The following is a 14,913-nucleotide window of genomic DNA, read 5'->3' as shown; positions in this document are numbered from 1 at the left end:
GCTTCGGCCGAAGGATTCACTGGGGTAACTTTTCGACACGATGGGGTGGTGTCGAAGGGGAAGAGAGACAGAAAATAGTGTCACATCGTGAAAGGACGCGCAACCCTGGGCGGTAGATGCGAGGAAAGCGACCCCGATTCGCCGGACACTTTTTTTGGAGGTTTTTGCTTTTCGAGCCTTGAAAGAGAAGAAAAAAAAAAGAAAAGGGACGACCGATGGTACTTTTTCAAGCGAACAGACATAACCGAAACCGACGGAAAAAAGCGGGTAGCCATGCAGAAACACGAAGGAAACACGGTATCATCAGAACAAAAATAAAAGATCTAGAAGCGGAGAAGAACAGAGTTAATAAGAAACGTTTTTCCAGTGATCAAAAGAGGCAGTCAGGCTGATCCCCTGACTAGCCAGCAACGATCGGTTGCATCGAGCCAAACGGGTTGGCACACATGTAGTGCTCCATATGCTTGGCACAGTACAAGCAACCACAGGACGACCCGTGGCCCGTCCACACGCTCTGCGCGAATGGGAGCGCATATGCGGGGGTATGATGGTAGGACGGCGGCTGGGATCGCGGGGCAGGGGGGATGTACTGCTGGGGCGGCGGAACCCAGGTGCGCGAGTAGGGCGGTGGAGGCTGCGTGTACCACGGCCCAGCAGCATAGTAATCCGGAGTGTTCGGTCCCGTGTGAGGTGCAGAGGGGGGCGAATACTCCGAGGCCGCAGGGTTCAACCACGAGGTCTCGTAATTGGCGCTGCGCTGATACTGCGGCGGGATCGGTCCCTCGGGCGAGAGCAGTGGCTTCGACACGCGATGGCTCCGGGGGACGTTCGTGTCGATGGGGACCAATGCGTGGCGGGATTCCTGCGCCCGGGCCGCAGTCTTGTTACGCCAGGTTTCCCAGTGAGAAAGCCAGGTCGCAAAGCCGTCCTGTTTATCGTAGATACGGTCGTGAATCTTCCACTCGAAGGCAAAGAGCCAGTCGAGCTCCATCGAGTTCAGCTCGCCTACGGGGATGTTGCTAACTTCCGCCCAAGACTTGTTCTGGAAGGTATTGTCATCCAAGAACTTGCTTCCCAGAAGGAGGGCCACCGTGAGCATCCGGTAGACCTGGCCACTGCCGGAATGAAAGACCTTGGCGGAAGAAAGCATGCGCATCCTACTAGCCAAATAGTAGAGACCCAGGAGAATCGTTGAACTTGGCAGACGAGTCGACGACAAAATCTGATAAACGTATTTCCGAAATTGGGGCGGGACCGACGTTCCTGGGTAGACGCTTCGCGCGAAGTCAATATCTGCTAGGTTGATCTTGGTGATGTACAAAGCATACATTCCCTGGGCCATCTCAGCCACAAAGTCGGACATCTGGTCCATCTCATAATCCAAGTGGGCGGCGACACCTCCAGTAGCCTTTTCCTCCTTGCGCTGGGGCTCCTGCTGCACCATCATGTCTTGTCGTCGGTATTGGGGCGGAATGGCGCTCTCCATCGGAGGCAACTGAACGTTGTTGCGGATGGGAGGCAGGACATTGGCGGAACCCAGGGGACCGAACATGGGCTGGTTGAGCGCGGAGTGAGCGGCGACCATTTCCCTACCATTGCGGACACCCAGAGCGGACTGCGAGTTCATGGGCTTTGTGTAGCAGGTCGACTGGGAGTACTGCTCGATGAAATCACAGCCGTTCTGGGGGTAGCGAGGCGGGAACGCGGCAGAGTGGCCGAGGAGGTAGTAGGATTGATCGTGCTCCATCCTGCCACCGCTCAAGACATGGGGGGGAGTAGGAGGAAAGCCCTGGAGGCCGGGGGCAAAGAAGGACGGCATAATGGGGGGATTAAGAAAAGAAACAGAGAGAGAGAAAAAAGGCCAGTTCAGGACGGGAAGGTAGACGGTGGTCTGGGGCTGTAGCCGAGATTCCCGAGTCAGCGAATGGGTTTCAATGGGACAATGATCCCACAGAGCAAGGAGTCGAAACACCAAGAAAGACACAGATACGAACCGTCTACACGTTCGCCACACCCTGATCCTGGGGGGTAGAGCGGTTGCTCAGCGAGCCGCAGCTCTGTTTTATGGGGTGAATAGATCTCTTAGTTGAATAACATGGAGGTGCAATTCCACAGTGTGTCGAAAGGAGCGGAAGAAGCGGTCGCGACGTAGATGTCTCGGATGTGTGAGTTCCTTGCCGGACAGAGTGATCCTCTTGCGGGCACGAGTCTGGTGATCCTTTTCCTTCCGGGTCGAGCGGACAATTGATCGAACACGAGGCACTCGAGGTTGGAGGCGAAAAGGGACGGGGTGCGGCAATCACTGGACGTGTAGAGACGCTCGACGATTATGAAGGCGGGAAAGGATGTTGTATGAAGCGGAGCACAGGCGAGAGATGTTCGAATTCTTTCCTTTTGACTTTTTTTTTCAATTTATTTTTAAGAGGAAAAAAAAAATCAAGCAAAACAAGTTCTCGCGTCTGGTGGAATGGCTCCGATCCACGGCGACAACGACACTTAGTGAAAAGCTCGTTGAGTATGAGTAGGTAGTAAAGAGGATTGAGGAGGGTTGAAATTGAAGGGCAAGAAGTGAGTATGATGAAAGATGTGGAGGGGAGAGAGAGGACAGAGAGAGAAGAGGAGGAAGAGAGAGGGAGGGGGGGGGATGGGGAAGAGAAGAGAAGAACAGAGCAGAGGAGGGAGAGAGTCGAAAGGCAAGGCGAGCAGGAGCCAAAGCCAGAGAGCGAGAGAGAGCCAGCCAGAGACAGAGACAGACAGAGCCCGAGCCAGCCAGAGGGAAAAGCGAGCGAGAAGAAAGGGAGGGATTGCTGCTTAGTGGTCCGAGGGGACTGTCAGAGCGAGTCTAGTCGACTGACGATCCCCGGCTCACTTCCTTCACCTCTGACTAAACCGCCCCGTCAGTAACACCGCCGTATGGGCATGATCATTCATTCCCTTCTGTTCCATTATTTCTCCTTTTTCTTTGGTTTCAATTTGTTTTTGGTCTACCTACCGTACAGATTGCAGCCTTTTGCATTGGCCCTTCCGGAGGAACCCCCTTCTTGTTCTCCATCATCCTCCGTGGAGCAGAGTACACACCGGAATGAACCCAGGGAAAAAGGTCAAGTGTAAAGGAAATGTATCAGGTTTAGGTAGAAGAATATTAATCATAATTCTCCTTCGTTATAGTTTTCATCGATTTGGTTTATTCTATTTATTTTATTTTATTTTTTTTTTTTATTACTGATCTTAATTATGATGACCGTTGGCATCTGCCTATAAGAGCCAAGCAAAGGTTCTTTATGACGATGAACAGGTACCAATTTGAATCACAACCATCGAAGCAAAGAACCCACCAGAACGATCTTAACTTAAGGAGTGATGGAGTGATGACAACCAAACCAAGCAGACCACCAGCCGCAACACCCGGGTGAAGCCAGGCAGACGGCTTCCCACGGAGGAAGAGAGTAGGTACATGGCCTGGAAGGTTTAGAGTTTGGAAAAAATTTTCCCTACTATTTCCCTTAGAGCCTGCTAACAGTAAAAGGATGAACCAGTGATGATGGAACGGCAGCAGGGAAATGCCTTTACTACGGTAGGTGTAGTGAAAAAAAAAAAAAAATAAATAAATAAAAATAAATTAAAAAATTAAAAAAAATCTAATAAAAACCAAAAGGGAAGGGAAGGGCAAGGAAAAAAAAGAAAAAGAAAAAGGATGTCTCCCGTTGAGAAAGAAGAGAGAAGAGGGAGGAGACCACTCAGACTGACCGACCACCCAGAGGGCTACTCCACCGTAACGCTGCTGAACGGCCAGGTTACTTTCCATCATCGACCCAGCGTCCAATTCCCACAAAAACCCGCGGCCAGAACGGAAAGAGAAGCCCGGGTCCATGGTTGACTGGCTTACTCACCACCACTAGATAGGTACTACTACTGGCCCTTAATATAGTATCTTGCACAGCGCCAGATGGAGCATGGAGCATGGAACATGGAGCAAGCAGGGAGCCTGGCAGAAGAAACAGAAGGATGATGAATGCTGATGACAGCCTAGGGGAAAGGACCGACACAATTTCCCAGGATCCCCAACCTCCGGCCAGTCAGCCGGTGCAATACGAGCAAGGTACCGCGGGCATGGTAATTAAGTGTCAGATGAGGGTGGCATGGCGGAGATGCTTCATCCAGGACGGATGGAGTAGGCTCTGCCTGCAAATCCATCCAATAATCGACTGCACGACCTGCGGATGGACAACTATGGAGACCCGACAGGCCAGCCGGACCAGACCCCTGGGCGGGAAGGAAAAGAAGAGAAGGCCACTCACTACTGTCGGCCGGTCAAACTGTTTAGGACTGGTGACTGGCCTTACGTAGTGTGCCTGTGGCCTTTTGGCCTTGTCTAGCGATTCTAGTAGTTCACTACTACTGGTGCCGTTGAGGAAAATTCCTTGAATAATCCACCGGTTAATGGAAGATGGTGGTGGTCTGGACGTTGAAATTATCATTCTTCTTAATATTACTATTATTAATTACTCCGTTCCTTTCCACGGGATGATTCAATCTACCTATACCAACCCATGATTAAAGTGATGCATCCCGCGAACTGATGAATGGACCCAATCAATCCCCGGCAGCATCGTCATTCCTGTGATTGGCTGGGGGCGGACAAATAGGGGGGGTGGAACAGGAGGCGGTGCGATGCAGTCCATCATTTCAGTGGTAGAAGAGATACCATCAGTACAGATACAGAGACTACTCCCTACTAGTAGGGAGTACTGTGTAGGGACATGGAGGCAAATGCAACTGCAGAGGCGTCACACCGTGGGAAAAAAAAAGCACTGGCAAGATGAGAAGTGGCAGGCGGTATCTGTACAGTGTAACCATACAGGGAAGATACCAGATACCAGATACCGGAGCCACTCTCCAGTTACCTACCTACGCTAGTGGGAGACCCCCCCTCGAACTGCTCAACGAATGGGTGGGACGTGCGCCCCCGTGCTAAATTAGAAAAGACAAAAAAAAGGGCAAAAAACGTGTCTGGGTGGTACATGAACTGGGACTAGTCGGTCTGTGGCTTGGCTTATTGCAGGAAGAGGAGGCAAGTCAAGTCGGAATGTGATCATTCGTTATTTATAGCCAGGAGAGGAGGATAGTAGAGGATACAAAGATACAAAATACAAAATACCATCTATCTACTACTACCTACTGCACTCGACCCAGTCAGTGAGTGGCAATGCCAGGATCCCAAGATCGAGACTGTCAAGGCGGACCCCCTCCAGACCAATCCGAAGATGCAGACAGCCTCATTTTGAACTATAAGCGCAATGACACAACAGGCAGAGGAAGGCGAGGGAGGGTCACTGACATGCAGCCCGCGACAGGTACAGAAGCGCATTGCACCGACATCTACCTACATCATCGCAATCAGCTTGGCAGGTAGCGGAAACATTCCATGCCTACATTCCTGCGTTGCTCGACCAACTACCTACCTACTATGTACGTATGTATGTATCTACCTACGTAAGGTCGATGCCTGATAGAGCACCTTACTGAGTTGAGCCCTTCCTTCAATCTAACGGAGGTGTCCGATCACTAGGTAGATACTGCGGGATGATCGATCAGGTGCTCCAACTGACTTTTTAGTTGAGGCTGTTGTAATCAAGTCATCCTCTCAGGCTGTGACTCACGGACTGCAGGGATCCAATTGGGACGTAGGTAGGTACCTGAGATATTCGGAGTTCTGCCTGCTCTTAGATGCCTACCTACCTAGATAGTAGTAGTATATGTCGGCAGATTAGTGTCAACTTTAAGTCTCTATTTACTGTATCCTAAACAAATACCGATAATAGATATATCCCTCACTACCACTACCACTACTCGGTACTCTGTACCTCGTACTCCAAATAGAAACCAACCCCGCAGCTCTCCTTAAAAGCAAGCATGGGTAGTATCATCCGTATCCCAGCAACCCAACCATCCATCCAACCCCAATGACATAACTAACTAACTAACTAACTAATCTCATATTAACATTGACAGATCAACAATAATAAATAATATAATACCTACCCAATCCCAAACTAACGGCCAAAGCACAACCTACCTAGGTACCTACCTACATCATCCAGACGGAAAGCAGAAACATCTCCTGTTTCACAATACACCCACCCCAACCACCAGATTATTACCTAGACTATTGCTATTACCCTTACACCGTAAGATTGTCTCACAAAAACCCCAACAACCAGGTACCTAGGACGGTAGGACCTGATGATGTACTAGGGAAATAACCAGTAATGAGGTTTTTTTTACCAGCCACACAACAGAAGATAGACAGACAGACCTTGGTAGGTACTAGGTACGTACCGACTGCACTGCACTGCACCCAAGGCAAAGAAAGTGGGGAGAGAACGAGGGGCAATAACCACTATCATCATCGCTGCCCGATCTGAACCACTCACTCACTCAATTACTTACTCACACACACACACACCGACAGTAGTCAGTTAATCATGTAAGCAAGCACCCATCTACACAGACAATAATCTCGCTAAACGATAACAACCGACCGACCGACCGGTGGTCAATGCATATAATTACCGACATCCAGCCCAATAATATATACAGTAGGTAGTCATCCGCATCTGGCAACTGACAGATACAGACACCTACATCTACATCTACATTGACCTACATATGTATGGCATCTTCACGAGCAAATAACATACACGACGATAGTAAACGGCCTACCACTAAAAGGATTTGGTGACTGACTCCTCCGGACAGACGGATATGCACCGTCACCAGCACCACCGGCCCGGTGACTGCTGCTGCTGCTGCCACGGGTGAATCCGGTTGGTAAGGGAAACTTAGATAGAGGAGTAAAGAATAGAGGGGAAGGGAAAAAGTGATTTTTATTCATTCGATTAGGTATGGACAATGCAGGTGTCAATCTACCCCGCTGCGCTGCGCTGGTCCTGTAAGTGCCAGGTGGAAACGAGGTAGGGAAGATTCGGATCGATGGTGGGGGAGGGGTAATGAATGGGCCTGCCCATCGGCCTACTACTAGGTAGGTACAGAATAGTATCTATCTATCTACTGGATCTACTAAGAGTCAAGACAAGTCATAGCCTCTCCATCGGGGTCACCATCGCGTCGAATCAAATGCCTCAATCAAGCACGCCGCATGCAACCCCCGTTCGTATTTTGTCTATGCACCTAACTCCAGCTTTTTTTTGGCAAGGGGCTCCCTTCCCACCTCCCCGGAAGAAATGTAAATCACAAGATGAGAGAATCCGGTCAAATGCAAGACTCTCGGCCCGGCGCTTAAGCCATGCGCTCCGGGATGTCGCGGACGTAAGACAAAACAGGAAACAGGAAATGGACCCTCGGTCCAGAACGGAGGGGATATCATCGAGAAGCAGTGGCAGGTGAACCGCACCCACCATGGAGCAAATGGAAATGGAAAAGGAAATGAAATGAGCATCGATGAGAAAAGCAGAACGCAATAAATCAGACTCCGTTTCATGTCATAGATCGCTGTGATCGCACATGTTCCCAGATCACAGATATCTCTTAACACCGGCCCAGTCTCCATGTGCAGATGTTCGTAAACATGAAAAGCAAATCCCAGGTCGTAAATTCGTCAGTCTAGTCTGCTAGTCTATCCTGATATGTCGCTTGCAACTATTCGTCCTTCAGACTCCCAATCAGGTTGCGGAGCGCATCCAGAATGACCGCCTCGTCCTTTGGCTCACCACCGGGGAACGAACTGTCCGTGGCATTGCCCAGAACACGAGCGCGGGCACTCTTGAGCACTTCCCGGATGTAGTTCTTGTCCTCATAGTCTTCCATCAGCACCGCTTCGAAGTCGTCAATGGCCTTGTTGGCTCGCTCATTGAACGACGACGCCTCCGAATTGTCCATGGGACTTGGCCCAGGATCGTGGCCGATGCCCATATTGGGCGGGTGCTGCATAGGAGGACCCGGTGGCGGCGGTGGAGGATGACCTTGATGCGGTGCATTTATATGGGGCATAGACGGTGGATTGGGTGGAGGATAGGGAGACTGGTGCTGCGGTTGGGGTGGCATCGTCTGCGTCTGTTGTGACTGCTGCAGCTGAACCAGCTGCGGTGGCGGATCCGAGGCATAAGGCGAGGTATAGGTCGAGGGTGTAGTTTGTGCAAACGCAGGTGGGAGGTTGTTTCGGAGCGGACTGGGTATCGGGAAGGGGGTAGAGGCGGCGGCTTGAGTAGGAGGTGGATAGGGGCTCGTATGGTGAGGCGCAGGAGGAGGATTGGGGGTAGGGACTGGGGGAGGCGCTGCATAAGGATTGGCCGGCATTGACGGGAATTGGAAGTGCGGGTTGGCCATGCCAGGCTGTCCATTCTGACTGCCGTACGTTGGATTCAGCTGAGGCATGTACTGTGGAGTAGCGGCCGGGGCAGACGGGGGCTGCGATGCTGGCGGAGGAGGCGAAGGCCGTCGCTTCTTCTCCTTCTCGACCGATGCCCCGGGGCGCAGCTGCCACGACCATCCTTTACCATCACGCTCGGCATGCATGAACAGATGGCTGTTGCCATTGAGGTTGTGTCGCACACTGGATGTCCAGCCTTCCGTTTCGCACTTGAATCGGAAATACGGGTATTTCAACTTCAGCGCGCGGTAGATTTGCTTGAGCGTCATCGGAGTGCCAGCCTCTGTGAGAGCATCGAAGATGAGGACAGCATAGTTGTACGGCGGTTTGGCCAGATCCTCCGGCGTGTACGCAGACTCGGGCGGATAGTTCGGTGATGGCGAGCGTGACGGCTTGCGCTTCTTGACTGGAGGTGCCTTGATAAACTCCTCCGGACGGTGTTCCATGGGAAACTGGCCGCCTTCCGTGGATGGCAGTGGAAAGTCCATCGGCGTGCCATCGGGCTTCTTCCTCTTGGTGTACTTGCGCTTCTCGGGCTTGGACCCAGGAGACTCGCCGCCCATGGAGTCTTTGGGTGTCGTTGCAGTCGCAGTTGGTGCCGGAGCCTTTCCGGCCTTGGATCGGTTCACAGGCGGAGGAGTGACGCCCCCATTCGCCTCGCGCTTCGCAGCCAACTTCTGTTCTCTGGCCAATTCGGCTCGTTCGCGTTTGGACATGATGCCGTCCTTCGGGGGCCGTCCAGGGCCACGACGTCGAACAGGCTGCTGAGTGATGTCCCCGGATCCTTCAACGGATTGCACCGGCCGCGCCGATTCCGGTTCCCGGGTCTTCAGAATGATCTTCGTGGTCTTCGGGGCCTCCTTGTTCTCCGAACTATCAGGCCCGCGTTTTTGAACCGCCGTCTCATTCTCGGCGGTCGTGGAAGCCTGCGTCTTCTCTTCTTCGGCAGCATACGGCTCCTCCTCTCTATCCGCACCGGTTTCTCCAATTGGCACGTCGGGAAGCAGGAAGCGGATGCGGACGCCTCCAATCTGAATATAATCGCCACTGTGCAAAGGTCTTACTTGACCTGGCGATAGCCAGTCTGCCCCGATAAAGGCGCCGTTCCGTCCCATTACTTCCATTTCGAACAGATTGCGATCAAAATTGTACGCGATCTTGACATGTTTTCGAGAAATCCCTCGGTGTCCCGCGGCACTCCCGTCAACCGTCGCAGGGGGGTGAATTGGGATGGTCGGACACGCATCGGGTGAAGGAAGCAAGGCCAAAGCATCGACTGGCTTTGCATCTCCATTCCCTTCATTCAAAGACTGCATCGCAAGTGCATTGTAGTCGGTGGTCGATTGTAATTGGGCTGGGGTCGCATGCAGCGGAGCACCTGACTCAGCATGGGACGAGACGGACGAGCGACGACTGAGATGATGTGGCAGATGTGGCGGGATATCCGGATCAAACCCCATAATGCCACCGCGATCACTGACGACGCTCCCTAGAATCCCGCTGCCCTCGTGTTTTACGCGGTTGGGTGTATGTGATGTGTTGCCACCGCTCGAACTCTTGGCCCGGGACGTCCTTATTGCCTGACGGACTTGTACTTCGCGTTGATGCGCGGCCCGGGCAGCTCGTACATCACGCCCAAGGATAAAAGAATATGTATTGCAATAGAAGTGACCGTCATCGAATTCCAATTTCGCAAATGCCTGGATCCGGGGCTCAGACCCAGCGACCGAGCCGGCGATATCGTGAGATAAATGTCCACCAGTATATCCAAGGGCGGATAAATCGGCGCCTTGCGACAGATAAGCCGCGGTGAGCATCTCATTTTGTTGTAATGCCTCGAACGGGGTCTTGGGAGCCGCCGTGATATCGAAGGGGGAGAAGAGGTCCGAGTGGTCTAGACTCGATTTCGCGAACAATAATGGGTCTGTCAGGCCTTCAACAGCATCGGTCTCCCTTATTGCCATACCCTCATCGTGATCTGGGTGCGAAAAAGACAAGACGGGATGTTGATCGGAGTTTTTCTCATCTTGCTGGTGAAGAGCCAGCGGTTCAGTCGATCCCGGCGGAAATTGATCCAAGCCTCCGTTGGTCGAATCCGCAGGTATCGCCGGGGATACTGACGTCGAATCGATGTGCCATTGGCCCTTCATATCGTGACCGTTGTTTTGGGGATGATCCGTCCCGTCATGAGCTTGCGGCATTGGATGATCCTCGGGTCCAAGACCGTCGGCCGAGGACTGGTTTCCGAGCAGTTGGGCCAGCAGAGCACTGGCGGCAGATTGGCGGCGGAAATCGGACTGGGAGTCTGGAGCGGCGGGCAGGGAATGGGGGGAATCGTGGTCGCCGGGTTCGGACTTGACAAGAGGGGTGGTGGAAGGCAGGGAGGGCAGGCCATTGGGAGGAGAGTCGGGGGCAGAATCGTGCAGAGGGCGGATTGCGGAGTCGCTGGGCGGGGAGGGGTGCGGTTGGTCGCCAGGTTGCTGCTGGGAGCGAGGGTAGTCGTACACGGACGACATGTTTGGCGCAGCATCCGGAGGACGATGGCCCACCGCAGACGCTGTCATGGTCTGCGACGACGACATGACCGGCGGGCTGGTCTTTGGGGGGGATTGGAGAAGGACGGGCTGGGAAGGAGGAGGAGGAGAGGAGGAAGTCAAGGGCGGTGAGGCTGAGGCCCCGTCCATCCTGCCCTGTGACTGGTCCGCCCCGTCACGCCCCGGCCTTTTTTTCATAAATTTTCTGCCAGCTCGTGACGGTATTTTTGATCCTCTTGCGGGATTGCATTGATTTTAACCGTATTGGCGGTGTCACAGCTTCCTGTGGACGTATCAGCTGCTTCATTCATTGTTTCCGTACCTGACCCCATAGTCCTTCCCCCATCCAATCTACTACAACTGCCTAGGACTTTACCACCACCCCCAACTAACACTTCACCCACCTAGTCACCACCCTCACCACCAAGATGCCAAAGAAACCATCTAAACCCTCCAAACAACCCCCTCCCTCCTCCTCCTCTTCAACCTCCAACTCCAACTCCCCTCCCACCAACCCAACTGGCCCCCCTCCGCCCCCTCCTTCCCTCCACCTCCCTCACCCTCGACCCCATCCTCCCAGACCAAATCTACCTCATCCGAAACTTCTTCCCCTCCACCCTCTGCAAAACCTACACTTCTTTCCTCTCCTCCTTACCGTTAACCACCACCCCCGGGAAGCCCAAAAAGGGGGATGCCGTGCGCGTCAACGACCGTTTCCAACTCCAAGATGATCGTTTTGCCGAGACGCTATGGACTCAGACTGCTTTGAAGGATCTGGTGATGAATGTTGGGCAGGAGGAAGAGGAAGAATACCTGGATGAGGGGGCTGGGACTGGGGCTGGGAACAAGGATGAAGGTGTTGATGTGAAGGAGACATGGGGCGGAGAACCCCTCGGACTGAATGGGAATATTCGCATTTATCGGTACTCGAAGGGGCAGTTCTTTGCGCAGCATTGTGAGTTTCCCCTCTCCCTCTTCTGTCTTTTTTCCCCCCTTTCCTTTTTCTATCTCTGGGGGTTTTGTATGGTATGTGGTTGGTTGGTAGGGTGGTGGTGGGTGGTGCTTGTCAGGGCGGGGTGGGGAGGAGAGGGGAGGAGAGGAGGATACTGTGTACCCTTGTACTCCGTACCGTACCTTTGTATATGTGTAGCGGTATCAGTGCTGTAGAGGAGGTACTGTAGTATGCTGATGGATCCGTAGATGACGACTCCAATGCCATCACATTCCCCTCCCCCGGTCGCCCTCCCCGAGCCGCCCGTACGACTTGGACGCTCCTCATCTACTTGACCAGCTGTGAGGGCGGCGAAACCGTCTTCTATCCGGAGCCCACCCGCACCAATCGCAACCCTGAGCCTGTCTCCGTGGCTCCGGTACCGGGCATGGCGCTGCTGCATCGGCATGGGGATCGCTGTATGTTGCATGAGGGGAAGGAGGTTCTACAGGGGGAGAAATGGGTGTTGAGAAGTGACTTGGTGGTGGCGCGTTGAGCGGTTGATTCTCAATTACCCTACCATCTGATTTACAGATTCAGGTCTAATCTTGTACAGCCTGACAGGCCTGAGTATATAGCATCTTACGAGTCGACGTCGAGTGCATCTCAAACCATATGTATCCTTCGTAGCCAGCGAGCTATTATAAACATATAAATGGAAAGGCAGGAACAATCCAGGTGGTTTATCAGAGAGACAAGCATTCGATAAACGAATGATGTGAACAGCGCCATGTGGCTGTTTCCAGCGCAAATCGACAGGGAAAGACACGTGTATAAACAGTCCAGACACACCCCGCGATGCCGATAATAGAGCACGACCAATGTTTCGCCGATAAACGGGGAGCTTTTCAACCCATCTGTCGTAGATCTCGAGACAAACATGCTCCCTTGGCTGGCCGTCCAACCAAGTACACAGAAAGGGTGAACAAATGACAAGAAAGAGAAATAGTCACCACATCAAACCACGCCAAACTCACTCCTCTTCGCCAGGTTCCCATATCGCAGGTTCTGCGCATTCATGTCCAAATACGCCTCTCAAGAAGGCGTGGGTTTCTGTTCATACTCGGCTCGTCGCATGATTTCTTCCACAGGACCCAGTAACCGCTTGAAGCCGTCCCGGCCCAATTTCGCGACCTTGACCTCCGTTGTGGCAACGACGCTCGCAGCCCGCGGCTTGTCATCCAACAGGGCGAGCTCACCGAAATAGTCGCCTCGTCGGTAGGATTTCACAGCGCCCTCTACACCATTCTTGTATGCATCTGCTTCGCCTGACTCGAGAAGGTAGAATGCATCGCCTGGGTCACCCTCGGTGATGATCGTGGAGCCAGCGGGGTATTTAATGGCATCCAGTGCATCTGCAATCTTCGCACGCTCATACGGCTTCAGGCTAGACAGTAGTGGCACCTCCTCCAGGAAAGCCTCATACATGCGACGACGCTGGAAGGCCGAGTCCATGAGGATCCGTCGGAAGGTGATGCGGTCCAAGGCCCAGAGGGTACTCTTCGGGTCGATAGACACCACGGTCGCCGCGCGAGGCGCATTGTACATGAGAGCCAGCTCTCCGAATGAGCCTCCGGGTCCAATAGTGCTAACCTTGTTGCCCATGCCCTCCGGACCAGGTTGCACCGAGCCCGAAGGGTGAATCAGGATGTCAAAGTTGCCATTCTCGACAATGTAAAAGTAGTCACCCGCGTCGCCCTGGCTAATCACCTTAATCCCCTTGGCGGGAATTGGCTTCTCGACCAGGGCATCAAGCACGGTCTTGAACTGGTCATCATCCAGATGCGAGAAAAGGAAGTTGCTGCTGACCGCGGTCTTTAGCCGGGACAGCTGCTCCTCTGATTTTTCATGGAATGGGGGGCTCCAGCTATCTGAGCCGGCTGAGGTAGGATTCAGGGACTCTGCAGACACCGATGTACGACGTCCCAGCGCGTAGTTGTTGGGGAAACCCTGGTTCGCAGCTCCCGTGGGGCGGATGTCTTCCGGAGGGAACTCGTCAGCACCTTCGTCTTCCTCCCTAGACCCATCGTCGAAAGGACTCCTGTTGAAGCGAATGGCCCCGCCGGATTCACCGTATCCACCACCCCCGAAGAATGGATTGCCGGTCGAGGAGGATGCAGCGGCGGCGTTGGCCGTCCGAAAAGTCGGGTCGGTTGGTGACGTCACCTCGTATTCTTCATCCTCGGAGATCTTCTGAAAGGTTGCGGGTTTGTCGTCTTTTGTGCCAACCCGGAGAGGTTGGTGGGCGCTGGGGAAAGCACTCTCAGCCATGCTGGCGAAGGAAGGACCGGAGAGAGCACTGCTCCGGCCACAATGAAGCGGGGAAGATGGGAGTTCGGAAGACGGCGACTGAGGCGGCCGGCACGTAAGGACGGAAATGGTCTGAAGGAGGTCAGACGCCAAGCAGGACACGGACGAGCGTGAAGATGAAGAAATAAATTGGATGTGCGGAGTAGAAGGGGAGAAAAAAGAGGGGGGAGTAGTCATCAGAAGAAAATAGGGTGAAGAACGGAGAAGAGTAGAAGGAGGGGGGGGAGGGGATGTGGTAGCACAACAGAGAACGAGGGAGGGAGGGGAGGGGCGGGTAGAGAAACCGACCAGAAGGTCGTAGCAGCAGCAGCAGCAGCAGCAGCAGAAGCAGTGGATTGGAATGGGCTCCAGTCAGGGAAGCACAATCATTGGGGTCTCCGCCAGACTCGGTGGGTATCGCCTCCAACAGGCCTCATTGGACGCCCGCCGTGGTCCGTTTTTCTGCGTCGGGAGCCTCTGAAGCTTCTCGCGGAGAGAGCTCACCAGCACCGAAGGGGGTCCCCGAGGAGAGGAATTGCAGCAGGATAGATTACTCGAAGCAAGAAAATCACCACGAGAAACCAGATCCTGAGCCTGACAGAACGAGAGGAAGTAGAGAAAAACGAGAAGGGATGAAACGGCCACCGGGGCAGACGAGGGAAGCTTTGGAGGGGCAAGACGGCAGAACTTAAAATGGGGAGTAGCTTCGA

At 53.4% G+C, this 14,913-nt stretch overlaps 4 protein-coding genes across 4 annotated transcripts; 1 reads left to right on the top strand and 3 right to left on the bottom strand.

Moving 5' to 3' along the window:
- Positions 1–258: 258 nt before the first annotated feature.
- Positions 259–2,197, bottom strand: BO94DRAFT_57165 (putative cyclin-like protein (Clg1)). Its single transcript, XM_025614881.1, has one exon. The coding sequence runs from the start codon at positions 1,817–1,819 to the stop codon at positions 401–403; it is 1,419 nt and encodes a 472-aa protein (XP_025467651.1). The 5' UTR covers positions 1,820–2,197; the 3' UTR covers positions 259–400.
- Positions 2,198–7,659: 5,462 nt separating this feature from the next.
- On the bottom strand, positions 7,660–10,971 carry BO94DRAFT_465168 (forkhead domain protein; the record flags this gene model as incomplete). The annotated part of the gene is made up of 1 exon (XM_025608101.1): positions 7,660–10,971. The coding sequence occupies one exon, from the start codon at positions 10,969–10,971 to the stop codon at positions 7,660–7,662; it is 3,312 nt and encodes a 1,103-aa protein (XP_025467650.1).
- A 534-nt stretch (positions 10,972–11,505) lies between these two features.
- Positions 11,506–12,542, top strand: BO94DRAFT_534861 (uncharacterized protein; the record flags this gene model as incomplete). The annotated part of the gene is made up of 2 exons (XM_025611637.1): positions 11,506–11,878; positions 12,124–12,542. Coding segments are annotated over 2 exons (660 nt in total), but the record flags the coding sequence as incomplete, so codon positions are not given.
- BO94DRAFT_534860 (cyclic nucleotide-binding domain-containing protein) lies at positions 12,515–14,480 on the bottom strand. The gene has a single exon (XM_025611636.1). The coding sequence runs from the start codon at positions 14,183–14,185 to the stop codon at positions 12,950–12,952; it is 1,236 nt and encodes a 411-aa protein (XP_025467648.1). The 5' UTR covers positions 14,186–14,480; the 3' UTR covers positions 12,515–12,949.
- Between the last annotated feature and the right edge of the window lie 433 nt (positions 14,481–14,913).

This window comes from Aspergillus sclerotioniger (assembly GCF_003184525.1).
Source record: "Aspergillus sclerotioniger CBS 115572 chromosome Unknown BO94scaffold_13, whole genome shotgun sequence".
In the NCBI taxonomy this organism is placed as follows: Eukaryota; Fungi; Ascomycota; class Eurotiomycetes; order Eurotiales; family Aspergillaceae; genus Aspergillus; species Aspergillus sclerotioniger.
This window is presented reverse-complemented; position numbering and strand designations above follow the sequence as displayed.

Coding starts and splice junctions, on each gene's coding strand:
- BO94DRAFT_57165 (XM_025614881.1), bottom strand. CDS start 1,819: ATGCCGTCCTTCTTTGCCCCCGGCCTCCAGGGCTTTCCTCCTACTCCC.
- BO94DRAFT_534860 (XM_025611636.1), bottom strand. CDS start 14,185: ATGGCTGAGAGTGCTTTCCCCAGCGCCCACCAACCTCTCCGGGTTGGC.